The sequence below is a fragment of the Cebidichthys violaceus genome, unplaced genomic scaffold (genome assembly GCF_023349555.1).
Source record: "Cebidichthys violaceus isolate CVI_PGR_0920_01 unplaced genomic scaffold, fCebVio1.0.p SCAF_7, whole genome shotgun sequence".
Classification (NCBI taxonomy): Eukaryota; Metazoa; Chordata; class Actinopteri; order Perciformes; family Stichaeidae; genus Cebidichthys; species Cebidichthys violaceus.
The window spans coordinates 6,967,528-6,994,996 of NW_027176927.1; the positions used below are offsets into that span (position 1 = coordinate 6,967,528).

General features: G+C 38.4%; 2 protein-coding genes across 2 annotated transcripts; both read right to left on the reverse strand.

Moving 5' to 3' along the window:
- Positions 1-1,472: 1,472 nt before the first annotated feature.
- Positions 1,473-19,917, reverse strand: rorc (RAR-related orphan receptor C). Its single transcript, XM_068735546.1, has 13 exons — positions 19,713-19,917; positions 19,477-19,556; positions 14,550-14,579; positions 6,323-6,408; positions 5,389-5,530; positions 4,934-5,287; positions 4,759-4,842; positions 4,555-4,676; positions 4,021-4,153; positions 3,820-3,927; positions 3,603-3,713; positions 2,957-3,066; positions 1,473-2,827 (listed from the first exon to the last, which is right to left on the reverse strand). The coding sequence occupies exons 2-13, from the start codon at positions 19,526-19,528 to the stop codon at positions 2,663-2,665; spliced, it is 1,497 nt and encodes a 498-aa protein (XP_068591647.1). The 5' UTR covers positions 19,529-19,556; positions 19,713-19,917; the 3' UTR covers positions 1,473-2,662.
- A 3,212-nt stretch (positions 19,918-23,129) lies between these two features.
- them4 (thioesterase superfamily member 4) lies at positions 23,130-27,124 on the reverse strand. The gene is made up of 6 exons (XM_068736288.1): positions 26,726-27,124; positions 25,847-26,036; positions 25,010-25,172; positions 24,508-24,618; positions 24,007-24,131; positions 23,130-23,888 (listed from the first exon to the last, which is right to left on the reverse strand). The coding sequence occupies exons 1-6, from the start codon at positions 26,837-26,839 to the stop codon at positions 23,842-23,844; spliced, it is 750 nt and encodes a 249-aa protein (XP_068592389.1). The 5' UTR covers positions 26,840-27,124; the 3' UTR covers positions 23,130-23,841.
- Between the last annotated feature and the right edge of the window lie 345 nt (positions 27,125-27,469).

Genomic DNA, 27,469 nt, shown 5'->3' on the forward strand with positions numbered 1-27,469 from the left:
ATTTGGCATTGTGATATGGCATAATCCAGAGTGCATTATGAAATACAATACAAGGATTTACAGGTGAATTATTACTTGATAAACATGCTGTATCATATTTGATACCTATGTTTTTTATTGTGACCTCACAGATTCCAGTCTAAAAGACTGACAGTAACCTCTTCACTATCCCTCCCACCATGTTCTCGTCAACAACAACAAAAGACACAAAAGCCAAATCAGAACAGAGAAGAACTCCCAGTGTAGCTGTGGACTGTAATGTAACGATTTTCCACAGTTTTTTCTCTATAGGCCACAGTTTAAACTGGAAAGATTATTCTGCTGCTCTCCCCACAGCTCTTTCATTTCCCATCATAAACAGTAGGCATTAGGATCAAAGTTTGCAGTTGGTGGTGGTGAGTCTGGAAACTGTACAGAAGTGTTTGTCCCGGGCAAAAATTCCCCCGAGAGGTCGGAGAGCAAACAAAACACAGACTCTCATACTCACACTGCAAAGACAGTTTTGTGTTTTGCCTTGAAAGCATTGAGACAATTGAATGCAACAAATTTAGCTTCCTTTAAGGCTGCTGAAAACTGGCTTTATGTGTCAATATAGTATGTGTGTGAGTTCAGTGTCTGGCTGTTTTCCTTCACTTTCAGGAGTAAAAATCGTATCAGGTCTTGTTTATTTATATTGCTTATTTACAAGTAATGTCTCTATGGACTAAACAGATCCTGAGAAGCAAAAGTATCTTAGAAAAACCCCCACAGCAGATGAAAATTGAAGTGGTATTACTGTGGGTGAAATAGCTGCCACGAGTGGGAAACAGGTAATTAAATAAACATAAAGCTGTGCTGTAGTTGAGACATGAGAGAGAGAGAGAACATCACAACAAGTAGTGTTTACCTGAACACTGTCTTTCCAAACCAAACTGAAATATGAAAACAAAAACCACTGAATGTAGAAAGTTGCTTTCAGCAAACTTTCTCACAATGAAGGAGATAAAGCTAGCTTTCTAGCGTACAACGTACATTTGACATAAAGTCTTTGTGGCTTATAGGAAAATGTCATATTTACCACATCCATTTGTCTTTTAATTTGCTTCCTCTTAACTTGGTTAGCAACAGTTTTTGTCTATGACAACCTGATAACTTTCCACTGCCAGAGTCTGCTGAAGGGTCACCCACAATGACTAACATTTCCTTTGTTTTGAATGCAACAGCAACAACTCTACATGGTGCAGGGACTAAACTAGGAACTTGTTATATGCTACTGCGAATGATAAACCATGCTTATCACTTCTGAGCTATGTCTGCTATAATTAAACTGTGTTTTGTTGAGTTAAGGATTTTTCTCATCATACCATAACAGGATCTCTTCCTTTCTTGCATTTGTCAGTCTTACACAACTGTTTATATTACACAATCAAATAAAGTTACCACATCTGCTTTGTATCACAGCCTCAGCAGTTTATTAGCAGATTTACATGGAATTAAGTTCATTATAATCTCAGCCATTCCAGCAACAGAGAGGACTACAGTATTTAATGCTGAAACATCTTATCATTTCCAATTTACTCATGGCTTTATTCAAAGATATGTTAAGAAAGCAAAACATATGCAAGTTAATCTGGAAAAAAAGGAAAAGTTTGCACACAGAGGAAGAGACTTCTACAGTGTCTCTCACATTTTGTATTAAATTTCTACTTTTAATCCAACATATTTTCAAAGCTCAAAAGATATAAAAAGCCTGTGAGGATATATTCAAACACAGATGATACCATTTAAGAGGTACTGCTGCTTTGTAGGACTTATTAGTCAATCTGACAACATCAACCTGAGGAGAGACATTTCTCTACAGACATACAGATACAAAGAGGCAGGTTGTCTATTGTGGATGTGTTTAATTGATACACACCAATATTTCATGTTTTGTCGGGAATACTTGATATGCAATATATTAAAAAGATACTGCACACTTAAATGTGTTTTTGATCTGTAAACTAAATGTGACTGTACTGTGAAGAAGCACATCAATGCTGGATTTAATTGGGTGTGCACATATGATTATTATTCTGATTGCATAATATTGCTATTTTGCTCCTGGAATGTGATGTTTACTTCTCAAGGGGAGACGCGTGGTAATAACCTTCTTGCTTTTTTGGCTCTGCCTGCACATTTGTTGTTATTGGATGATTCTTTCTTTCTGTCTAAATTGTTATAATTTTGTTTGGCTTTTTCTATCTTGTTTTTCTATCTAGCTTGTCCTGGACCATCTGCAAAGTCACCTTTTAACTCTACAGGAAGTCCGCGTTTTAAACTCCAAAGAAACATTTTGTGTGGACTTACATTTTAAGTTTCAATTAACAACGATCGGTATCCTGCGTCTTTGAATTTCTATGTCCAAACGCACTGTGACACACATTTACTGTGACTCACAATAGCACGTATCCTGAGAAAATTAATGCTGTGTCTCACTGACAAGGAGCTGTCAAACAACAACAAAATGCATGTTTCCCTGGAATAATCAAAATAGATTTAAGCTATCAAAATATTGAAATTTATGTTTGACACGATCTACCAACGAGCTCTTTTTGTAATTATTAGAAAAATAGATTCTGTCAGGATATAATGAAGAGACTTAAAATAATGTGTGTATGACTTTGCGTATACTGGTTAATCATCATTGAGTGGTCCCCGGCAGCAGCTCTGCCTCAGAGGCGAACAGCTCCTTGTAGAGTGGAGGGAACAGGGAGTGAGCAGTGAGCGGGTAACGCTGACTGAACCAGTGCAGCTTCTCCATGTGCAGACTGCACAGTGAACGCAACACTGACATCCTCTGGTACAGCTGCAGGGAGAACACAAACAAAGTTAGAAATACACTGTCTACTACAGTGAGGAGCATGCAGGTCAACGAATAATGTGTTTGGATAGAGCAAATAAAGAGAAAGTATTTGCTCTGTACTGAGACATGTACCTTGTGCATTAGACTGTCTTGGTTGTCTCGGTGTAGAATGTGTGTGAGTCCAAACTCCACACTTCTTTGCACTCGCTGAACTCTGCCTCTGTCCTCCAGACAAGGACGATCTGCACAGAAAGACAAAAAAAATAAGCTAATTTGTTTTAAAACTTTACCATACACTCAAATCATTCTACAATCATGTGAATAGTCCTGGCTCACTGTGTGGCCTGTTACATTTCCTTGTCTGCCACTGGGGGGCAGAGAGGTTAATTGTGTGGGAATGAGTGAATGAATGAATAAAATATGATGGAACATTTTATAGTTTTGATTCAAATGGAAAGCTGAGAAGCTTCTTCAAAGAGCAATATTTTCAAAAATGTTAACGTTTTGGTCTTAAAGATGATCATGACACTGACACAGACTAGATCAAGCTATAAATAACCATCAAAGTAAATCCAAGGTAAATCCCGCAGAACAAGGAAAGAAAAATCTGCTTCGTAAAGTTAAACAAAATGAAATGGATGTTGCTGGATTGAGATTGCAAAGCCTGTTACATGTTGCTTATCCTGCTGGTAATCAACTCCTGCTACAATGTCTTCCCACTATTTTATGTTAATGAATAACATGCAACATAATGGAGGTACAGGTGAGTTGATCTTACCTGTGTTGATCAGCACGAGAGCACTGAAGAGAGCAATCTGCTGCTCTGTAAGCTTTAGATCACACATACCGTGAGCAAAGTCAAACACTGCTGTGATTAAATCACCACAGTCTGCAAGACAACAAACCACAAAGCATTGATAAAGCACCATATTTATATATTGTGCTCACTGCATGAACGGCTTCAGAACGGCCTTTGTGTGTAGAGAAATCCTCACCCAAAGACTTGAAGACTTCAGCTCCAGCAAATTTCCCATCAAAGAAGACGGTGTTGTTCTCAGTGTTGAAAAAGCGACTCATCCTGACCAGAACCACCTCCATCGAGCCTGGGGGCGGGGGATGCGTTAGGAGAAGGTAAACCAGAGAATAAAAGCATTTTAGATTATGATTGGCGGTGACTTTTTGACAGACAAACTCACCAGTCTTCAGGAGAGCAATCTGGTCGTTCTGGCTGAGCAAACGGAAACCTGGGATGTGTTTTGCAAACTCCACTACATACTGCACGGCATCAGTCAGTCGGATAGCGCAGTGCTGCCACATCTCATCCACCGACTGGGAGAGAGAGTAAGAGAGAAAATATATTTGTAGGGTGAGTTTATTTGAACATAATATTTAAATCAACCAAAATAGAGACTCAATTATTTTACTCATCACACATAAAGTCATCCTCACTGTCCAGTCTACTGATCTTTGCTTGGAGTTAGCACAGAATGTTTCTGTATTGTATCTCTTTATCAAATGTAATTAAATATTATAACATATGTGCTGCTGAAAAGCATTAGCTTCATATGTGATCAAAGAGGAAGAAGAAGAGGAGAGGGAAAATGACAGTTTTTCTGTTTAATGAATCAAAAATAGCCTCAATATCATTTGAAATGGCGCGTTTTCTTTTAAGTTCACTCAAATGTGAGAGGGAGTCTGAGAACCAGAAAACAGTCGTCAGGTTGGTATACTTTGCTCTGGTAGGCTTGGATCTCCTCTCTGCTGAGCAGCTTCCATCTGAGAGCCTGCAGCTCCTCCACTCTGTACTGGCTGGTCTCTCTGTGGGAACGCACAATGCTGGCACACAGCTCATCTGAAAATAAAAAAGAAACACTTGTAAATATTAAAATACAACACAGCATTATTCACGTTAGCCCACTGTGATGTTTGCTCACCTATATAGAGGCTGTAAGAATCCTCCAGAGGGTTGTAGGGGTGAATCCCCACAAGATCATGAGATGGCTGCCTGGAGTCAAACCCTGACATGAGGAATAAAGAAGACAAATGAGAAATAAGCAGAAAAGGACAACGTACACAATTGTGATGTGTGTACACACATGAGAGCCTTACCTCTTATGTCAAGGTGTCCGCTGTTGTCTCCCCTCGCCTGGGATCTCGATGTGGGAGACACACCGGAGCCTCGGTAGATCATACCCGACACCTGCGACTCGTTTGTGGAGCAGACCAGGTAAGGGTGAACATCAGCGGTGTAGGACAGCAGCTCGGCCTCCCCGGTGAAAGAGTAGGCTGAGGCCATGGGCTGAAGGAGCTGTGGGGAGCGGTCTTGACGGGCCTTGGTGGAGAAGGACAAGAGAGACTGGGCCTCTCCCTGAAGCTGCTGCTGCTGCTGCTGCTGTCGATGTCTCTCCACTTCAGCAATCAGAGAGTCACGCTGACGTTTGGACATCCGTCCGAACTTCACAGCTGCGGAGGACAAAAACATGAACACGAGAAAATAAAGAAATGCTGTGAGTGGAGTATATATTTTGTCTGTCGGTCTGCATGTCGGTGTGTTTGTGTCTCACCATCTCTGCTCATGCCCTTTGCTAAGCACTTCTGCAGGCGGCAGTGTTGGCAGCGGTTGCGGCTGGCCCGGTCGATTTGACAGTTGTTCTGCCTGGAGCAGGAGTAGGATACGGTAGGCAGCTGGCTACGCCGGAAAAATCCCTGAGGGTTAGGGTTAGTATGGCATGATTAACAAAGCCCAACAGAAACTGGATTTAAGACTTACAAACACGTGATAATCGACAGGGTTGTGTTATTTAAGATCGGTCTTGGTCTCGAGACCGGACTCAAGACCACTTTTTGAACGTCTCTGTCTTGTCTCGACCACATCTTTACTCTCGGTCTCCTTCTCAGACATAGAGGACTCAAGATTTTATATCAAGACCGGTCAAGACCACAACTGTGGGGATATCTCTAAATTGCTTGTGCATTGTCTAATTTATTTGGTGGCATCATTACTGTGATTGCTCAAAAGAAAACAAAGGAAAATTCCCACATGTAAAATTCACCTCTGCAATGCCTTCTGATAATTTTATCATGATATTTCTCATGGTACACTTATACACTGAGTGAAGACCAAGACCGGACCAGTGTGAGTTCCACACTGCATGACACACTTACAATAAAATGTGAAACATGCAAAGCATAAGCACTCCTCAAACATACATGCATATATATATATATATATATATATATATATATATATTTGACAATATACAGTAATAGGTGAATGAAAATGAATCTTTATTTGTTTTCTGTGGGTGTTTTTATGGGAATGTGGATCTTTCACAGCTTGAGGAGTGACGATGGGCTTGTGGGACTCGCGCTAGTCTGGTCTTGGTCTTGACTTGGTCTCAACCCCTTCAAAGTCTTAGTCTAGTTTCTAGTTGAGCAAAATTATGAAAAGTCTTGTGTGTCTGTTTGTATAGTGTGTGTCAGATGCTGTCATCTCACCTTGCAGCCCTCACAAGTGATGACTCCATAATGCACTCCAGAGGACTTATCCCCGCAGATCTTACACGGGATAACCTCAATCTGGGCTAAACAAACACAGGAGTAAAAGCAGTGTTAACATTTTCAAGTGCATTCCACATCTACTTTCCTCCACATGGGTAGTACCACTTCACACTCACTCAGATAGCACACCAGGAGGGACAAAGCTACTGAGCCAACTCGATCTTCAGTATCATTCATGCAGTAGCTGAACAGCATATGAAAAGCTAAAATTTCTCAATGAAATTAAACAGTGGAATAGTTCATGTTCTTTGAATACCATTGAAGAATTCCACATGCTGTCTGTTTCATAAAATCATTTTAATATCCATTAAAACATCAATCTAAACTTCTGTAGCGCACAGCTTCTCACAGTCAAAGTAACATAAGCCAACAAGCATCAGAATGACACGTTATAATTTTACTAAAAGAAGTCATCTGAGCAATTCCCACTGTGAGAACCTCTGCTGTACTTCCCCCTCAAACATGTATCAATTGCTGTGTGACCAGACTGAACCAAAGGTATTTTCCTCTCAAACACATCCTGCCTTAATAATAATGAACAAAATAACATCAAATACGGCAAGGAGAGGAGTCTTCTGAGGACGTGGAATATTTGCAAATGGAGAAAGGCGAAGAATACGAAGGTGTCAACCTCAGAGCCCTTTCAAGTGGTTGACTGACTTCTCTTTCACTCTGACTGTCCCTCTTTCATGTCAATTCTTTCTTTGTGAATCCATCTCTGTCTCGCTCATAAAGGACACAGTTGCCAGTAATGCACTCTCTCTACCTTCATCACTGCCAGTAACGGCCCACCCCCCTCTCACCTCCCCCCCTTCGTGCCCCTGATCTCTGGGAGCTCTCACGCCCCTCAATCTTTTGCTTAGTGGCGATTTTTGTCAGAATCAGATGTTATTTGATGCATTAAAGCACCAGAGAAGTCTAAAAGTCTGTGTTGGTGACAGGTGTGAACAGTTTTATAGTATGTCCTGACAAACATATCTCCAATAAAATGATAGAGTACTGTGTATAATTACTTGATATAATGAATTTATTGTAATATAGAATGACACACAACCAGAAAGAACAGCATATAGCATTGTCATTCTTTACTAGATAATCTCCTTTTTCTATTCCTGTCACCTTCTCTCTTCCTTCCACAAATGCACATACGGTGTGTGATTATTTTCGGCGAGACAAGCTCTTACGGCTGATACAGAAGTATTTGCGTTTCCGTGCATAACTGTGTCAGATTTTCTCACGAGTGTGTGTTAGTGTGTCAGTGTGTGCCCTCTTTATCTGGTGCCACAGGGATTACCTGAAGGCTCCCGAGGAGGACAGGCGGTCTGAGGTAAAATACACTTATTTAAATGCACACGTAGAGTACAATGTGTAACAAAACACAAACAATCATGAGATGAGTTTGCTGCTTCTACCAATAGAGCTGATTGATTGACCTCAATATTCACCATGATAAGGATTAGAGTAGTTCACAAATACAAGAAGTTACGGACACTCCAATATGACTGGATGATTTGGTTCAAATAAACACAGCAGAAGCATTTCCTGCAAGCTAAACATCATATACTGCATATAATCTAATATCATGTGAAGTTACTGAGCTGTGACTATGATTGTATTTTTTTCTGTCGTGCAAGATAGGCGGAGAGAACATGAGTGGTCTCTGGTTTTTTTTCTCGCTATTTCACTTCTGATTGTAAACCTCAAACAACAGGAAATCCACCGTGACCCACAACCTTTCACTAATCACACACATACTTACACACACACACACACACACACACACACACACATTCATCACATATACTGCTCATCCATAGCTCTGATAATTCTTAATATGTCAACCTAACTACAGAGCGCGGTATCTAAAGCAGTATCAAGTTAAATCATGACTTATTTTTGGGCCTTTTTATACTTAAAAAATACACCTACAAAACAGGGAATCTGCATCAAGACACCAGTATCTGTAAGTGGAAATTAACTGAAGAGCGGACAACACTGAAGCTTTTTTTGAATGTCTTACAATGTTATCTACAGCCACAGGCTTATATCAATCACACCCAGCATCTCCTGGTGTGTGTGCATATGTGTGTGAGACAGATGGAGAGATAAAATACTGAACTAACCCACCTTTATTTCTTCCATTAGTGTCTTTGTCGGTGACAGAGAAAGGTTATTGTGTCTAGCAGCCAATACAAACAAAAAACATATTTCATAAATACCCTTTACAAAAAGGGTATTTATGCTGAGGAGACTGTGGTCTTTTGGAGTGCAGGGAGCTCTCCTGAGGACCTTCTTTGACTCTGTGGTGGCATCAGACATTTTTTATGGCGTGGTCTGCTGAAGCTGCAGCATCTCAACAGCCGACAGGAAGAGACTTAACAAACTTGACAGGAGGATGATGGCTAAACTATCATCCCTGATGGACAACACCTCCCACCCCATGCGGGACGCCCTGGCAGCTCTGTGCAGCTCCTTCACACACCGGTTGATTCACCCCCGGTGTGTGAAGAGGTACCGCAGGTCCTTCCTTCCTGCCGCTGTCAAACAATACTTGTTTTGATCTTGTTTTTACTATGTCTCTTGTTTGCACTATCCACTATGCTGCTGTAATCCTGTTAATTTACCCACTGCGGGACTAATAAAGGATTATCTTATTTTATTTTACATGTAAGATTAATCTAAATTAGCTTCTTTTTTTTTTACTGGCAAATGCCTAAAGATATTGGTTTACCCTCATGTGGCATCTCTGCTCAGCGGCTCAGGTCATGAACAAATTAATAATGTTAAACATATATCTCTACTATAGATCTTATGTGCTCATGTGCTCAATCATTAATGAAGAAATAATTTAGCTTTTCAGTATGCTTTATCCAAGCAATGCTATTTACTTTTGTTGCATTATGACTTACAATATGTCTTGATGAACATTCAACATTTTATATTTCCACTGCATTCTAGTAACAACGTACAGTATGAAACCAACCATAAACGCACCACATAAAGCTATATTTACATATTCATACTGAAGTGAGATCATTTAAACAAAACAACCACACCAATCAATTTAAATCCGAAAATTGATTTTGTGTGAGATGATGTTAACAAGTGAAGATGTTTGACTACATTAGATGAGCAGTGGTGGAAGTGTTCTGGTTTGTCTGTCAAAATAAAAGAGCGCCACCTCCCACGCTTCCGCATATGAGACGCTGTGGACTGATTTATGTCTTTTGATCAGGATTTAGAGTTATCAATGGCTTAAAAAGTACATTTATCAGTGTCGTCGTACATACAACGGAAGCTTCCGTGTATAACAGCAAATAGACATTACGAAACATTCACAGGTTTCTTGTGAGTGTAATGACTTCCTGCTTAACGCTGGACAATAACTTTGGTTCTCAATTTTTTTTTTTGTTGACAAGACAAAGTAAAGTGAGCTACCTTCTAATATGATAAATCACACTGAACAAGCCTGAAAAGGCAAAAAAGAGTCATCAATATATGTATGACCTTAAATATACTGAAAAAAGTATGAGGAGAAAAAAAGAAAAACGTAAGGAAAGTTTTGATCTCTGGATTTCAACCTAGAAAGAGTTTATTTCAGTACGCTCACCACTTTCGTGTCAAACGGTCTGCGTGTTTATGTGTGTGTGTGTGTGGGTGGTGGGGTGGGGAGGTGGTGGGTGGACGATACAGATTTACACTCTCAACACTTCAGCCTGAAATCACCCCGTCAGCAGTCTGTTCTTAGACTATAAACGGACAAAAAATAAAAAAAACTTTCCTCTGACGGAAGCTTCGGTACATGCGCAAGCAAGAGTGCAAACAAAGTTTGTATACACACCTCACACCTTCACACACACACACACACACACACACACACACACACACACACACACACACACACACACACGTATGCTGCTTACACACAGTGCTGAAAATATCAACTAGGGCTTTGGCAGATGACCAACACTGATTGTGTGTTTGTGAGAGATTAGCAGACTGTTAAAGTTTTCAAACAACATGTTATTAAACCCAGGTTAGGAGGATTATCATTTAATTTATCTACAACATCACTGCAAGTTAAATGTTTTAATAACGTGTGTACCATCATTTAAAATGGTTAAGATATTTATTTTACTCATTATTATTAATAGTAAAGACAAGTTTTTTTTAAGTTAGTGTCGCAAGTAATTAATATAAATTACACTTTAAAGATTTTAATTTAGAACCTTGCTAAGGCAAGACATTTAAAATATTCCTCATCACTTGCGTAACAACCACAATCCACAAAATATTTTATATTGTAAAAAAATATTTATGGGGGGTAAAGTAGAATATGTCATCTTTGTAGTTAACAAAATAAAATAATGATTATATCTAAAATGCATGCTTTTCTCAATTAAAACTAATCATACCAAATCCAACTTTAGATTTATTGGTCCTGCTGTGCAAAGCAAAAAAAGATCTCTCTGACTTACTGACACAAAATTAAAATAAGCCTGTCACAATTCATTTCTTTAAAAAGCCATGATTTTTGAATTTCTAACTGTAATCTGTATTTAATGATCTTTAACAAAACCTTAAAAAAGAGAAAGAAACACGTTGACAAACTAGAGTATTTTAATAAGAACTGTTTCTTACCACTCGTCTGTATTGAATATTTTGTTACTTGACATTTCTGGTTTCATTTATTGCAATGCTGACTGCAGATTGATAGGTGTTACATGCTTCAAACTGCGTTGGTTGTTACATTTATGTGAGAACTACTAAGTTTCATTCATTATTTGACAACAAAGTGAGAGCAACTACCCACAGTACCTGATCTGACAAAATGGGAAGTAACAAAGCTAATCTGAACATCAATTAGCACCAGATTAACCATATTTTACTTTGAAGTGCAGGTTGAATTTGGGGGTGTTTGAAAGAAGTAATGTTTTGACAGTTGCAAAGTGTATGAATGAGCTCAAGTGTTGTCTTTCTTTTACCATATTTTGGGGCGAATGTGTCACCTGTGATTTTCATGTTAGCTTTGATCTAAAGCCAACCGCTTTTGCCGCTTTGGAAGTGCTGCACTAGAGGCACAAGGAAATCCTTTCTGATAAAGAAACTGTATAAGAATGTACACAGGAATCCCCCGAACACAACAACAAAGCTATATGAAATTTGTTTGTGCGTAAATTTTGACGGCATCAAGCCCACTGTAAGAGTGTAAAACCAATGAATTAGATGAATATATGTTTATTGATGAAGTGAAGACACAAAAAGTTATTTTTTCGGCAATGGGAGCCTTCTCTCTCTTTCATGCACACATTATCCACACACAGCTGCAGGGCTGAGATATGCTATATCTAGGCGCCATCTAAAAAGCAGCTGCGGATCTGTGTGCTTGTGCATCTATACGTGTGTGTGTGTGTGTGTGTGTGTGTTTGCATGTTGCAAGAGAATGTGTAACTGTGTAAGCAACTTGCATAGAGAAGATTATTAATTTCTTATTGTTTCTACCCTTCTGCGTGTTGTGTGTTTTAATTCTATTCATTTAAAATTACTTCATATAACAAATCTGATTTTCTTTTATCATTTTCACTAACACATTTTCACAATAATATCAGCATTTCCTCTGCAACCTGTCTGTACACTGTACACTGTATGTGTGTGAAGTTAGTCCATTCAAACTGATGCACTGCGGTTGTGAAGCATCCTGTTTTCCTGTCTCTTTCGTTTTTACTTTGGTTACAATTCGGTGGAAGCGTTTGCAAACAGGTTTGTACCATTTCAAATGTCCTTTTAGAACCTGGTCCCTTGGGCCTTAATAAGTTTCATGTGTTAATTATATTACTTATCATGAAAATATGATGAGTCTAAACAACACATGTTTTGCAGTAAACTCAAAATGTATGGAATTTGTTTAAAAAACTACATTTTAACTAATTGCACTCTGGTTCTCAACATCTTAAGTCAGCTCAGCTTTCTGAGGTGTATGTGGGAGGGAGAGAGTGAAGAAATATCTGAGACATGATTCAAATCTTACAATCCATCAAAGGGAGCTCAAAATTGAGTCATGTTACCAAATCCTAAAACTGAAACACATATATTGATGTGAACATACACAACAGTCAGCCAATCAAGAACTCTGGAGAGACCCAATGAAGTTTCAAAACAAATAAGAACATCTGCCTTCATTAAGGGTACTTTAAACAAGTTGAAACATCAAATTAAACATTCAAATTAGTTTGACGTAAGTGCAAAATTCTCAAACTTTGAACTTTTTGTTTCACTGTTCAACCTAGTGTTACATCAAAAATTAAAAATAGAAACCTGAACTAAAAAACCTAAAAGTGACAATATTGACTGTCTGGATAACAACATGACGCATCAGAAGGATCACTTCACAGTCATATAATCACTTTCAATAAACTCTAAAATCAGGGTTGATGGAGAGAAACTTTGAACAATAACATGCAATTGATCTAATTGACAAAATATCTTTGATTAAATCGCCCACACACAGAAACACACACTTACACATGCGCGCACACACACACGCCAAAAAAACTTCATTCCTACCTCGCATCATCCTCACTCCTCCACTAGTCTCAGACGTTTGTCCCACTTTCACAAAGTCGCTTGTCCTCTCACTTTGTCTAACAATACTCTTTCTTTTGACACACTTTTTTCGCACCATCTATTCTTTCAGTATTTCTTCTGTCTTTTTTCGTTCTTCCTTCAGCAAGCCGTGTCAGGTGCTTACTGCAGCTTTAGCACACTTATTCAGACTTTTGAGTAACAGTCACCGCCTCACCTTCCTTGTTAGCGTGTGTGCGTGTGTGTGAGAGAGAGACAGAGAGAGAGAGAGAGAGGAGACAGAGAGAGAGGAGACAGAGAAAGAAAGGGGGGGACTGTCCCCTGCCCTGGCTTCTTTCTCAAGGTACTTTTTCCTTATACCTTTGTTGTTATCCTTCACCCCCTCACTCTTCACCACATGTTAACAAAAAATTTGCTTTATAGTGTCTGGCACCTTTAGGACCCTGAGAATTTAAACTAAACTATTTTCAACAGGAATAAGCAAAGTAAGTTACAAAAATATTTCTGTCTTTTACATTACTCTCCTATAAGTGAATTTTCTAAATTTTACTTATCTAAATGTGCAAAAGTTTTGCAAGCAAAATGTACTTAAAGTGTACTTAAAGTAAAGGAATGGCCCCCATCACAGCGCGTTGTCACATTACTGGATTATTATTAACGCTGCATTAAGATGTGAGCAGCATTTTAATGTTGCAGCTGGTCAAGGTGGATTTTAACTACTTTGAATACTGTTGTGTAGTTTAATCTATAACAATGCATCATAGTTTGTTAGGTGATCATATGTTTGCATGTAAACTCTTCAAAGTCAAATTAATGTAGAACAATATTTCCCTGTTGAATGTAGTGGAGTAGAAAAAGAAAGTATCAGCAAATGGAAATACTCGGGTACAGTACAAGAGCCTTAAAATTATAGTTAAGTGCAGAGTATGTACAGTGTACATAACGCCTGACTGATGCACCGAACAACACAAGACTACCATGGCTATCTTCAATACGTACATGTGCTCTCACTCACAAGCAACAATCACAAGAATCATCATTGTTTATGATCAATATGTTTATTGTCACACCACTTAACACAAAGGTTGGTGTGTGTTACATAGCATCTCAACGTTTGATAACACACCCAGGTGTGCTAAAGTTGTGGCAGAAAGTGTTAAACCAAAGAAGTTAAAAAAAGATGAGACGTTATCTCTGTCATCTGCATTCAGATGCCAAACCCCTAGTAGTTTAGTAGTTGATATTTTCGTCACTGTGTGTATGCAATGCGTCTCTGTGTCTGTGTGTGTGTGTGTGTGTGTGTGTGTGTGTGTGTGTGTGTGTGTGTGTGTGTGTGTGTGTGTGTGTGAGGGGGGCAGCACAGGTGCAACACACAGCACATACACCGTGTTGCTAATGCAACGACACTACACAGTGTTTGTGTGTGTTTGGTGTCTTGCTGTACAGGTGCAATGTTGTATGTTCACTAACTATGAAGTCAACCACAATGCATGCACAAATATCTAGCACAAACACAAGCAATGCCATTACCACATTCAGACACACATACATGCTAACGCAACATATTTCATAAATCACTTACTCAAATGAGTCTTCTTGGACACAACTCCTCCTGAGGGAGAAGAAATATTGTTAGTGATTCAAAACTACACAACATTTACTGTAAATCAAAGTTTCACTACAAGCTGCACTAAATATGTGCATCTGGTTGAATATTTTAGAAACAGAAACACAACAGCAGTGTATTCATGAGCTTTACAGACTACACTTAAACTCAGGTAAAACCCCAAATTGAACCCAGGACTAAACATCACATTGGTACTTTTTAAAAAGGGTTTAATCTGTACTTTTTTTAATCCTGCCAGTATTAGAAAAACGTTAAGCATAATGAGTACTTTTATTTTTGAAGTACATTTTGTTGTCAATACTTCTGCTACTTAAATACAATTTTAAATACAGGACTTTTGCTTATCCTAAAGTTTGTGTTTCTAAATGATCTGAATACTTCTTCCACCACTGAAACCTGCATTGTAGCAGGGTTAGCTTGGCAGTGACAGATCAAGTTTACAATTTTGTAAAATCATTGTGATGCTGTAACAAATGTAACAAAACATAATGCAAATTAGAATATAACTATGTAAAATCCTGAATATTATATACACAGGGTTGACTTTTAATCAGGGGATTAAATCAAATTAGCATGAAATGTGACAGAAACTAACCCGGGCTTCATGTTACAGATTCAGCTGTGATAAACTCGTTGTCAAATCCTTAGTGGCAGTTTGATTCAGGGTTTTCAAAATGCACTACTTTTTTTTCAGTATTTTTTCCAATGTACAAAGGCCTGTGGTCAGATAAGAAGCCTTACTGATTAAATTAGAGGATTCCTATTTACAATGCTGTGTGTCTATGTTATGTTTGTGTGACTCTTCGGCACCCATACCCATACCCACACCCACCCACACACACCCACACACACACACACACACACACACACAGGAGATAAAGGCAGAGAAGGTGGGTGTCTGTGAAGCAATAGGTCCTCTTTTTTTCTGCCTGTTTGACCGCAATTGTGAGAAAGTCTGAACTGCAGTGAGTGTGACTAAACGGGCGGAGGGACGATTCTGAAACAAGGGGTTTATTTCTGGAGTTGTATGTATGTGTGCCTGCGGGTGTGTGTGTGACAGAGAGGTTTGAAGGCAGGCGAGATAAGTATCAATGGAAGACGTAGAGCTAGCCGGTCTTTGTCTGACACCAGATCAGGCCCTCTGTGGTTTCCACTGTTTTCCTCCCCTCATCAAATCAGTTTTGCTTCATAAGCAGAAAGCATGGAGTGAAAGCAGAGCAGTGCACACACAGGCGGAAAATGTAAAGACATTTTAACACTAATGTGCAAATGGTTGAAGGGGACTGCTAAATAAAATGTATACGATTTATGTTAAATTAAATCATGCTTTAAAAGGAACTTTTTGAGGTAAATATAAGCATAATTTCCAAATCAAAAGCAATACATTTTCTTTTATTCTTTGATGGGATTTAAATGTTTCCAAAGTTAAAATGTTAAATACATAAGCATTGTATTAATATGGTTTCAAAGTAGCATAAGGACTGATTGTCCTTCTTTTCATTAGACAGTTATAGAAATGCAAAAATCTAAATCATCATCTGATTACCAAATTATTTAACCAGCACTGAAAACAAAGCAGTTGGTTCTATGGATATATTTATTTCTGTATTGTTATTTGCATATATATTATTATATTATTCTCATTTAAATGTTTCTACTTGTGTATATAGTTTATTTTGTTTCTTGCATATGTATTTATCTGTGTAATGTGTTTTTCATTACTGTTTTATTAATAATTTCCCCTTATCTAATATCTAAATACTTGCTTATTTATATTTAATGTTATGTTTGTTAAGATTGTCTTTTGGGGATTGGAGGAATGCTGTGGATGTTTCTTCTGTTTAATTAAAAATGAAAACCAATCAACATTATGTGAGAAAAAAAGCTGTTGCTTGATGGTTGTTTATGTTTTTGTAAGTCATGAACTTATCAACAGAAATGAGCCAGGGTAAGTGATTTAAACCCTTGTCATTTTTTAAATTTGGTATTAACAATTTAAACTTAATAAAGATGATCTCTAAGCTGAATGCAATTGACAGTTTGCAGTGTGTGGCTTGTGGTGGAAAAATAATCTAATGCGATCACCAACATCGGTCTTTGTACAAACTAAATGTGACACAGCATGTACAAATTTAGTAAGACGCACTTCAGCCAGGCCAAAAACCCACCACCATGTCCACACACGGACACACACAAACTATACAAGACTGCATGATTACAGAGGCACAAATTTAAACAGCACTCATCAGTCAAAATCTCACTAACGTCTCTACACTCTGACATCTAAGCTGACTGCTGAAGTGACAGTTGCGGCATTACATAACAGCACTGAAGACCACTGAACCCAGAGAGTAGGTCGACTCCTTCGTCTGAATACAAAACCATGAGACATAGAGCACAGAAATAATACAAAATGTAAATGTATTAAAGTCAGATTAGCTATTTCATTACCTTCTCAATAATCTTCAACCTTATGCCAATGTAAAATAATGTAGAAGTGAAAAAGGCAGATAGCGTTTTCAGTCTATGACAATCTGTATAATTAAAATAAGTAAATCCGAAAGAATTTAACTTATTTACAATATAATGAAATTAGTCAATATATGATACCATACTGAATAATTGAAACAGAAACACACATGTGTAAACTCAATTAAAGCGGGCCTGATAAAGCTGGTTTGGATGTTTGTCCAGATTAGACTAGGTTGTTGACTAAAACATGCAGTAGAGTGCTGCATGGTATGAGTGTTTTTGAAGGCCAAACCCAAAAGTTAGCGTTGCACGGGCTCCCAAGATTTTTTTCTTTGGATTTTGTATTACCAGGAGAGGTTGGAAGGAGGGATAGGATAGAAGGATATACGTTTCTAAAAAGTTATGTTTCTTTGCTTTTTAATGATTGTAACAGAAAATAAAGACCTATTTGGCTTTACAGGAATAGTGTTGTTGCATAATTTCATTGTCTTCTGTCTCGATCGCCAGGTGATGTGGTTGTTCACTTTTACACTGTGATCTGTAGACTTTAGCGTCTATCTTTTTCTTTTTAACCTGTTTTCGCTGCTTAATCAGTTCGACATCCTGGAAATATCCTTAAAACGCATATTGTTGTCTGCTTCTATGTGAAATTGCTTTTTTGTTTTTCCAAAAGTTAATATATATTATAATATATTCAGGGAGTGCAGTTAGTGACAGTTTGGGCCCAATAGTCACTCTGACAGCTTGACAATGAAGCAGTGGGAGAGGGGCTTAGCTAAAGGTCAATTTACCTTAAATTATTTGTAGTAATAAAGCGGTATGAGGGTGTTTGGTTCATAAATAATGAAGCTCAGCACTGACCGCTAACAAACCATAAAAATGAATTTCATATATTTGAATAAATCCTTAATAAATATAAATAAAAAGCAGGATTCACAGTTTTGAGGTGAATTAAAAGCACATTTTAAAAGAAAACAATTCATTTCTGTATGATCTAAGTATGTTGGCCTATAAGTGACTGACTTTTTAAAAATGACTTTAAAGGAGTTTCAAAATACATTTGTAGAAAGGCCAAAAATGGTTGTGATTTTTGTAACTGAAAGTATTTTTGGTCCATAAGTTAAGATTTATTGCAAGAAATGATCATGCTTGATATCACTTTGTTTACAGAAAGATTCTACTGGCTGACACCAATAGTACATTCACAAATGACTGCAGAATAACATATAGTATATAGAGAAAAGAATCGGACCCACAACAGATCCCTGAGGGACACCACAGACAGAAATTGAACCAATAATGAACAGAGGCAGAGTTTTAACCTGAAGGGCAGGAGGAAATGCAATGTGGAGCAGTACCAGAGACTCAAACCCAGCGCTCAAGAATAATGAGAAGACACCCACAACCGCCACTAAAACCAAGACAGTTGTCACCTTAAGAAGGGCCATATCAGCAGTATGAAAAACTGTACAACCACACTGAAACTCACTTAAACCAGATTGAAACGCCATTACAGCAGTTCCAGTATCTGAAGTTAGCTGATGCTGCTCTTTAAAAAAAAAAAAACTTTAACCACTAAACCTTTACCCTCTGTATCGTTAATGTTATCGTTAAGGTTGTTGAAGTGGTCTTTTTTCACTGACAATATTGTGTATTGTGTTGTTCCAGCTCCAGCTGTCTTGAGCATCATTTTAGAAAAGATTCCTAAAAATGTATTTCAGTCATATCTGGTATATTCCAAATATAAAAACTCACTTTCTTTTCTTTGCTCTGCACTCTACACCATTTGGTGAAAGGTTAGGATGTAAACTCTAGCAAAAGGTGTCGAATGAGAGTAGTATGAAAGGTGTGCAGTGGGTTTCTGTGGCAGAAGGACAAGATGTCTTATCTCAAGTGACAGTCAACAGTTTGATTTTAGCCTGGAAGAGGCTTTGAATAGTAAAGCATTGACCAAAAACAGAAGCAAAAATAAGAACTAATCCTTAAGGATTACTCCGGCTTACTGCCATTCTTACCCACTCACAGCACCTTAACCACACTCCATGAAAGGGATGAGGGGGGTTAATGGGGATGGATGAGAGTGGAGGGAAAGAAGATAATAGTGAACATTGTGACAAGGAAGACAGACAGAGATAATCAGCCAGTGAAGGAAAGGTGAGCAGTATATGAGATAAAGAGTGGGAGGGAGGAGATAGATGTGGGTGGGAGTGGGCAAAGCATGGCATGCTGGGAGACAAGGCTTGCATTGTGTTAAAGAGAGAACGACATAAAGACAAAAAATAACACAATAGAATGTAAATATGCAACTAAAAATAAACAATACGTAGCTCAAGCAAGTTGCATGCTACTTGTAGAGGCACAACAGTTCAAACAAGCTGCAGAATGAAAGCTCAGTGATGGATCCTCTTACCTCTTTTGAGGGGGCTGTCAGCGGGGGGCACGTCGGGTTCCTCATATTCCATTACTCTCCTGTCAAAAAACTGGTTGGCCCTACACACACACACACACACACACACACACACACACACACACACACACACACACACACACACAGACACACACACAGTCAAACGACAGTCGGTTTTGAACTCCACCTGCCGCCATAAGACTCAGACGTTAACGTGACAAAACTCGAGCTCATACTACCTGTTGGTTGTTCTAGCGCCCGGGCCGGCGCAGGCATTTGAAAACGTGCACTGCCATCTCGCCTAATTCCTGTCCTTACAGCGGGTCCCAAAACTCGGTCGTCATCTTATACCCCTCTCTGCCTGCCTCCCTTTGTTAAACAGCACACCTCCTCTTGTGGGGTTGTTTTGAAATAATTGAATTCCCCCCGAGGCAGCAGCAGAGAGGAGAGAGTGCAGCTGGACCGGCCGGCCGTTCACAAGCCGTGCACCTCGGTCTCTCCCCCAACCCTCCCTCCCTCCCTGCGCTCCCTGTGCGCCCTGACCGTCCCAGGCTGGAGAGAGTTATGTCACCGGCCGTTACGTAATAGCAGCGGATCGGGTTTTGCTTTGTAGTGCTCAGTTGACAAATGTAATCCCATGTTGCTGCCACAAATTTCCGCCACACTAATCGGTAGAATATTCAATGCATAGAAGAGACATTCAATTCCAATGCAGGTTTGGAGTTTCACTTCATATTGAACAAAAGCACTTCCATAAAATCTCTCTTCATATGCTGGTATAATTATTGTGGTTTGTTATGACAGCCTGCAGGACTCTGTACATGCAATTGAAGGGGGATTGTTCTAATAATGGTATGCAATACCTCATTTTATCAGAGGTAGGAAATCAACTGCAGACACAAAGAAAACGATGAATAATCGATACGTCTTCTCGGTTTACAACATTGTGCTAGATGCTCCTCTAAGACATGGTGCTTACACTGGGTCCAGACACACATGCTGATTAGTCACTGGTGGGATATAACTCAGTGCATTTACTCAGGTGTTACGGGCCTACTAAAGTACAACGTTGAGGTATTCTTATTTTACTTTATACTTCTACCTCACCACATTTTTGGAGGCATGCTTTCTGCAGTTAAGTAAGATTTTGAAAATAGGACTTTTAATTGTATGTATTTTTACTGTGTGGTAATGCTAGTTTAAGTAAAGGATCTAACACTTATACCTCTTCAAGCACTGCAACACGCTAAGAGTCAATCAAGTAATCCACAGCTACTATGTCCAATGAGGATCATGTCTGTTAAAAGCTGTTGGTGACCATAGAGGCACACAGGTGGAGAGGGCCCACGAAAATCCAGTATGATAAGTCATACAATCTTTTTTTTTTTCATTACTAATTAATAAAAAAAAAATACTTAAAAAAACATGACCATTACAGACCAGAGCCCAGTCATTTCTCTAAGCTGCTCATGAGTCACCAAATCCTCACAAGAGAGCAGTGAAGTGGAAATGTTTAGTATTTTGTAACTTGATTGACATTCACAGTTGTCTCTGATTCATTTTCTGTAAAATGACTAATTGATAACTGTTATAACACAATAACACAATATAGTCTATTGTTAAAGAAATGGACCCATAGTAATATGTACTCTGTTTCTGGATGCCATTACTCCGATGTCAAAGGCGACAATCAAAAAGATAACTGTTCACTGTCAAGTCACTGACACCACTATTCTGTCAGGTGATTCCACTTTTAGCAGGATTTCTTTTTTAAAGATTAAAGGTAAAAAAAAAAAGCTTTCCAAGCACTATCTAAAGTAAAATCACTTCTGAAAGTGCTACAGTGGACAGAGCTTGCTGCAGGTGGTTTTAACTGAAAGTTGAAAACAACTGCCCCCACCCACTTCCTCAAACCCAACTTGACCACATGAGCCTTCGGGGGAGAAGAAGAAACTGCTGGTGTTCATTTGTCCTGCATCCGCCGCCACCACACAAACACACACACATACACACACACACACACACACACACACACACACACACACACACACACACACACACACGCACACGCACACGCACACACTTTACTAAGGTACACAAACTAAGGTAGCATTTCCAGCTGCACTTGTACTGAGGTTAAAAATGTGAGGGGCCCTCAGAAGACCACCAGGCCTGTACTGTGATGAGCCCATACATTCAGAAACCACACATCAGACAAAACAGTGTGAGAACTTAAGTTATTGCGTGCAGGGTTTAGTATACTCGTAACCAATGATTTACTGCAAAACAAAAACTCATTCAGCAGCATTGGCTAATAACCAACACTTTTCTGTATATTAAATGGATGCAATAGGAATTTAATTTGTAAGTGTCACATTAATTTAAGGATTATTAAGAGCATATTGGCCATTTACTTAAACATCATATAAAAGAGTAATATTAACAAATGCCATAAGCTTAGTGCTGCATGTCAAAAACGTCAGTGGATTTTAACAGTTAATAATTTACCGATATAACAAGCAGTGACTGAACAGAACAGGAAACATTAATATAATTGATAAATGTCAAGCTCTTTTTTACATTTTACTAGAATCCAGTGTAATTAATTGACATGCTTGATGAACACCAACATTAGATGTCTTTGGAATTGCAACTCTGTCATCTGATAGTTTGTGAAAAATCAAGAGGAGGGCTTTGCTCTGAGTTGTGAGTAGTTGCTGGCTGTTTGTTTAGGTGACAAAATGCAGTTAAAAATGGTCAGATAAGTAAAACCACATTGTGTTGTTAAATTTGCAGAATGAAACAATTCCCTCTTACAGAAAATATAAACTAGTGTATTTTCTTTTTGTAATTTAATGTTTTTGTTCCACAATGTAAACAGATATTAACATTCACATTTAGATGTGTCATAGTCCAATATAAAAATCAAAGAATGCAGTGTCTTCAACATAGAGGTAGTACAGTATATGTTTAACCCAAAATAGTGCTCTATATGGTTTCACTTATTCACTTTTTCAGCATCATGGTCTGCAGTAGCTGCCCGAGCAGCACAAATCTCTGTGACGTGGACAGGTTTACTTTTTATGGCATATCGTGGGACGCCTCAGTCATTTTTGATTGTGGAAAATGTTCAAAGTGTCACGAGTGAGTGAGACAAATCAGCCTGTGAACAAAATGACAACTGCTATGATTTTGGGTTTGGAACCCCTTGTGTCTCCATTTGAAGTCACGATATTCTCATGGCATGTAAATTCACACCCCGTATTCAAATACAACCACATTCACCACATGGTGGGGTAACAGTTAACAACCCACACCTGAAAATCTAAATTAAGAATAGTAAGAAGCCTGAAAGTCTGGTTAGCTGAAATGTAGAAAAGTCTCCTTGATTGCACCAATGTATCAAAGTGACAGCTAATTTTTTTTATTTTTTATTATTCATCCTCTACGTTCATAACTTAAAGAGAGACAAAAAACACGCACATGACATTCTGTATTCATCTATTTGTTTGTTTTTACAAAATCCTGACCCAAATATAGCAATATCAGTGTCAAGCAAACCTTACTATTGTATGATGTTATATTAGCGGTCAAATTATAAACAAAACAATTACAATACTATGTTTGATATTAAAAAAAAATATCACACTAAGAGAAACTTTAAATGTTCTTTTAATTGTAAGTGCAACACATCCAACTCAAGTCTTTTTCTTTTTCTAATGCTCAAAGTAAAAACCTCAGAATATTAATAAAAAACAAAAAAAAACAATGCAGTTTTTATTCCCTGTTGCAAACAATTTAACTTGTTGACAAACAAATGCTTTGCTTAAGTCATATAATACCAATAGGTAAGTCTTTATTGTAGGAAATCAAATAGTCACTTCAGTACACTTTGAGCAATACTCTCACATCCAAAGGCGCCAGTGTTACTTAAAACCACAAATATTGTATAAGTTACAATAAATAAAACCTAACATTTATTGAATAATGCTTAGATATGTACTGTCTATGTGTTAGTAACACTAAGCAGAGGTAGTCAAGTAAAGGTATTTCATTACATTCATTACTAATAACATATTGGAGTGTAGAGAGCATATAAGTATTAGGATATGAATGTATCTCTGATATCACCTTGCAAATAAGCGCACACACAAACTCCCCAAAAAATACTCCAAACCAATGACAACACACATAAGCACACACACACACACACACACACACACACACACACACACACACACACACACACACACACACACACACACACACACACACACACACACACACACACACACACACACACGCACACGCGCTGTGGCCTCAGGTTGCTGACAGTGTTTGGGGAGGTGGCAGTCTGGTGTGTTTGTGTCACGATCCCAGTAGTAGGTGGCTGAAACTGATTGACACGAACAGCGCTGCATAAAAGAAAACAGGACAATGACAATACAGAAGGTTGACGAGCAGAGATGTAACCAACCACAATCTTTCACAACGACATGTCTCATCAGACATGTTATGCGTGTAAAAATGTACCTGTTGTGTCTGTGTGCAGTTTGGAGCCATCGCTGCTGGTCACTTTGGAAGTAATAAATGTTTTTTTGCCTTCTTTCCTATCCAGAGAGGATTCAAGCAACACGGTGCTCCCCAGTGGGATAGGCCTTGGAACAAGACAAGTGTTGGTCAGTGTAAACTGACCATAAATGATAATAGTCATACAGTACAACATACAAAATATGCGCATAAGGCCGAACAGACACGCAGACCCTGACTGCTCATCCCAAATATACATTAATACTGAAATAAGACAATCGGGGTATAATCCCAAATAGAGGGCGTTATAGACGCAACGGTCTTCAAGATGTACAAAAAACTATTGTCTGTCATTACACTAACCAATGAAAAACTAGCATATTCAGTATATTTAAACAAAGCTACAAACATTCATTCTGCTGGACCATATATGACAAAAAACTGAATCTACTTAAACAACTTAATTAACGTTTGCATGTGTCTAAAAATATGTTCTTTCTGTACCTGCGGTAGTTGATGTTAAGGTTGGCAGTCACAACAGGTCCAGATAGTATGATAGCGAGAGCCCCTGTCACAGTGTCGATCATAGTGGCTATTGCCCCCCCGTGGACATGTCTGGAAATACACATAAGTTCTATTAGACACCAAATACAAAGTTTAAAAAGGTCCAGTTTTGTAAGGTCTGAAGATTTAAAGATAGCCTATCTAGTGAGGTTTTTATTTTTTTTAGGGCATTTTGCCTTTATTGGAAAGCTGATAATAAAGAGGCAGGCAGGAAATGTGGGGAGAGATTGAGAGGTATGACATGCAACAAGATTTGTGGCTGGAATGGGTCACTGTGGTGCCCCAAAATAGCCCGACTTTAAATGTTTTAAAACAATAAAATGTGCAAATACATTCAAGGTAATATTATTGTGTTGTACGGAGTACAGTTAAGTATGAACAGTATGTAATAATACAACAAACACATTAATTTAAACACAACCAACATGAACAGTTATCTCACCCTGGCGGCCCCTCCAGTAGGTGTCCAGCCTGGAAAATACCCACACACTTCTGCTCCTCACTATTGAAAAATAAAACGTACTCAAATGCTACCCCCGGGTCTCTGTTGTTCCGGGTAAAAAGACGAGCTTTTGACTGGATTATTTTATTAAGATAAACTCCACCTGATGGGAAAACACACAAGTGAACTGTCAGCAGCTTACAGCGCATCGAAGGGGAAAAAAACCATAATAAGTACAGGTGCATTTACAGATTTCTACATATCTTATAGTCATATTTAGTATTGAAGTGTTCATATCAGCACATATCTAGTTCCAATCTTTATTGTGTTTTAAAATATACTATATACCATAATTCTATAATACCTTGACAAACATGGACGTTTGATCATTTCACCTTTGTCAGTTCATGTCCTGTCATATTGCTTCACTGGTCATATACATTCACTCAAGCTTCTTTTCACTGAAAACAGCTGCCTGCTGCAGCCAAAAATGATGCCATGATAGTGAAGAGAGTGTACCAAATTAACTATTTGATACATTGGTATTATAAAATCATTGATAACAGCCTTTGAAAAGTTGTACAAATTTTTTTTAAATCGAGTATGGGATAATATCAGGTGATAAGTCATGTTCACTTAAACCAGTCGTGACAAAACTGTGCCCTATAACATCATTTAAATAATAAAATACAACAGTCAGACAATGCAGTTTACCCTCAGAGCTTGATTATTGCCAAAAACTCTTGTCCCATCATTTTGCTTGTATTCTATTTCATGAACAAAACAAAAAAGCAGAAAGACAGACAGTGAGACAAACGTCATAGTCTGCACATTTACCTGTAGCATACTTGAGGACGCGATTGTAGCTCGGCAGTCTCCGCCACGGCCCTTCCTGTTTCTCTCCTCCTTCCATCTCCACCTCACACTGGCTGTTATAATGTTTATACAACCGCATCATTTCTGAACCCCATGAAGAGTTCGGCAAGCTGAAGTCCCGGGGTTTAGAAAAACAGGACGATGGCAGCCCCTGATGAACAAGGAAATCCTTTACAACAGCAGTGTGAAACTGGGCGTGGGTCTAGTAAGCTTTGGGCAAAGTTAGTGGTGGGACTGTGTGGGTCATACGATGCATGTCATACACTGGAGGTGTGGTTTGAAACAATGATCTTGTCAAGCGCCACGCTCTGAAATATGGCTGCTTGTAGAATTAAGTTTACTTACTTGTTTTTTAATGTATTTGTACAAAAATAGGAGTTTATAGAAAGATTTGTCTTGCTTAATCTACATATTAATATGATGCATGAATGTGTCTTAATTTATCAGTAGTAGTAGATCAAGTAGGATATTTTTTTTATCAGTGAACAATGTATGGCTGAATTGTTTCTGAACTGTGTTTTGCATTGCATGGGGTGTTTCCCAGGTGTACCCAAAAACTCAATATTGTAATCTAAAATATTTCAAATTATATTTTCTTCATATTGTGATAGAGAATTGTATGAATGTTCACCCCTTATAGTTTAATTTATACATTATCTTTTTACATTTCGACTATGTATGAGGGCTTTACATTGAATTACAGGCTAACTGAACCCATCTCAGAAATGAGAAACATCTGGAAGGACTGAGAGGAGAATGACGGATCAAACCCCATCCAAAAACATCGGACCAGTCATTTCAAGCTCTTTCATTCATCAGAACAGATCGTTCTATACCTACCAACATGGTCCTGACTGAACCGCTGGTAGACGGGTGGCTGAGTTGAGACTGGATAGACGAGAGTGAGCCGAGGCGTTGGACGCCCTTGCATATTCGACCAAGGCTCCATGCCATTATACACTTTAAAGTGACGAGGATGGAGGAAAACGTGCCTGTACTCTGAGGTAACGTTGGCTAACGAAAGTCAAACGCTTTTGCTAGCTAACGTTGCTAGCATCGAATCAAAGTATTATCGCTTTAATAAACACTGATAAACCGTATAAGCGTATGGCATATAATCTACCTTAAGCATGTTTAACACATATTACTGTTTAGCTACCGCGAACAAATAGGAATACGCCTTGCAACGAACGATACACTGTGATGTTTTACCGGGTGACTTTCACATGTCAGAAGACAAGCAGCTGCTAACAGAATGACAACTTCCGGGTACAGGAGTAGGTCACGTGGTGTACACCTTGCTCTTTGATTGGTATCAACCTGTTCTTCATGGCAAATACCTTCTTCACAAATGAAACATTTGAAAAGGTGAAACCCGGCATTACATCCATTTGTAACTATATGGATTCTTACATCAAGATTGTTCATCACAAAACACAAAAGCTATGAGGACTTATGAACTACCTCAGCAATATAGTGTTTTAAGTTGAGATGCGTTATTGTATTTATAATTTTACTGTTTGTATTTTCCCATATCCACCCCTGCTAGTGTTGTATTAATTTTATTTGACTATATATGTCTAT

Excerpts from the sequence above, each read along its gene's own strand:
- rorc (XM_068735546.1), bottom strand. The coding sequence starts at position 19,528 with ATGGAATATGAGGAACCCGACGTGCCCCCCGCTGACAGCCCCCTCAAA. Across the intron at positions 14,580-19,476 it reads TGACAGCCCCCTCAAAAGAG|GAGGAGTTGTGTCCAAGAAG; the intron begins GTAAGAGGATCC and ends CTTCTCCCTCAG. Across the intron at positions 2,828-2,956 it reads AAGACAGTCTAATGCACAAG|CTGTACCAGAGGATGTCAGT; the intron begins GTACATGTCTCA and ends TTCTCCCTGCAG.
- them4 (XM_068736288.1), bottom strand. The coding sequence starts at position 26,839 with ATGGCATGGAGCCTTGGTCGAATATGCAAGGGCGTCCAACGCCTCGGC. Across the intron at positions 25,173-25,846 it reads CGTCCTCAAGTATGCTACAG|GTGGAGTTTATCTTAATAAA; the intron begins GTAAATGTGCAG and ends TTTTCCCATCAG. Across the intron at positions 24,132-24,507 it reads CTTAACATCAACTACCGCAG|GCCTATCCCACTGGGGAGCA; the intron begins GTACAGAAAGAA and ends TCTTGTTCCAAG.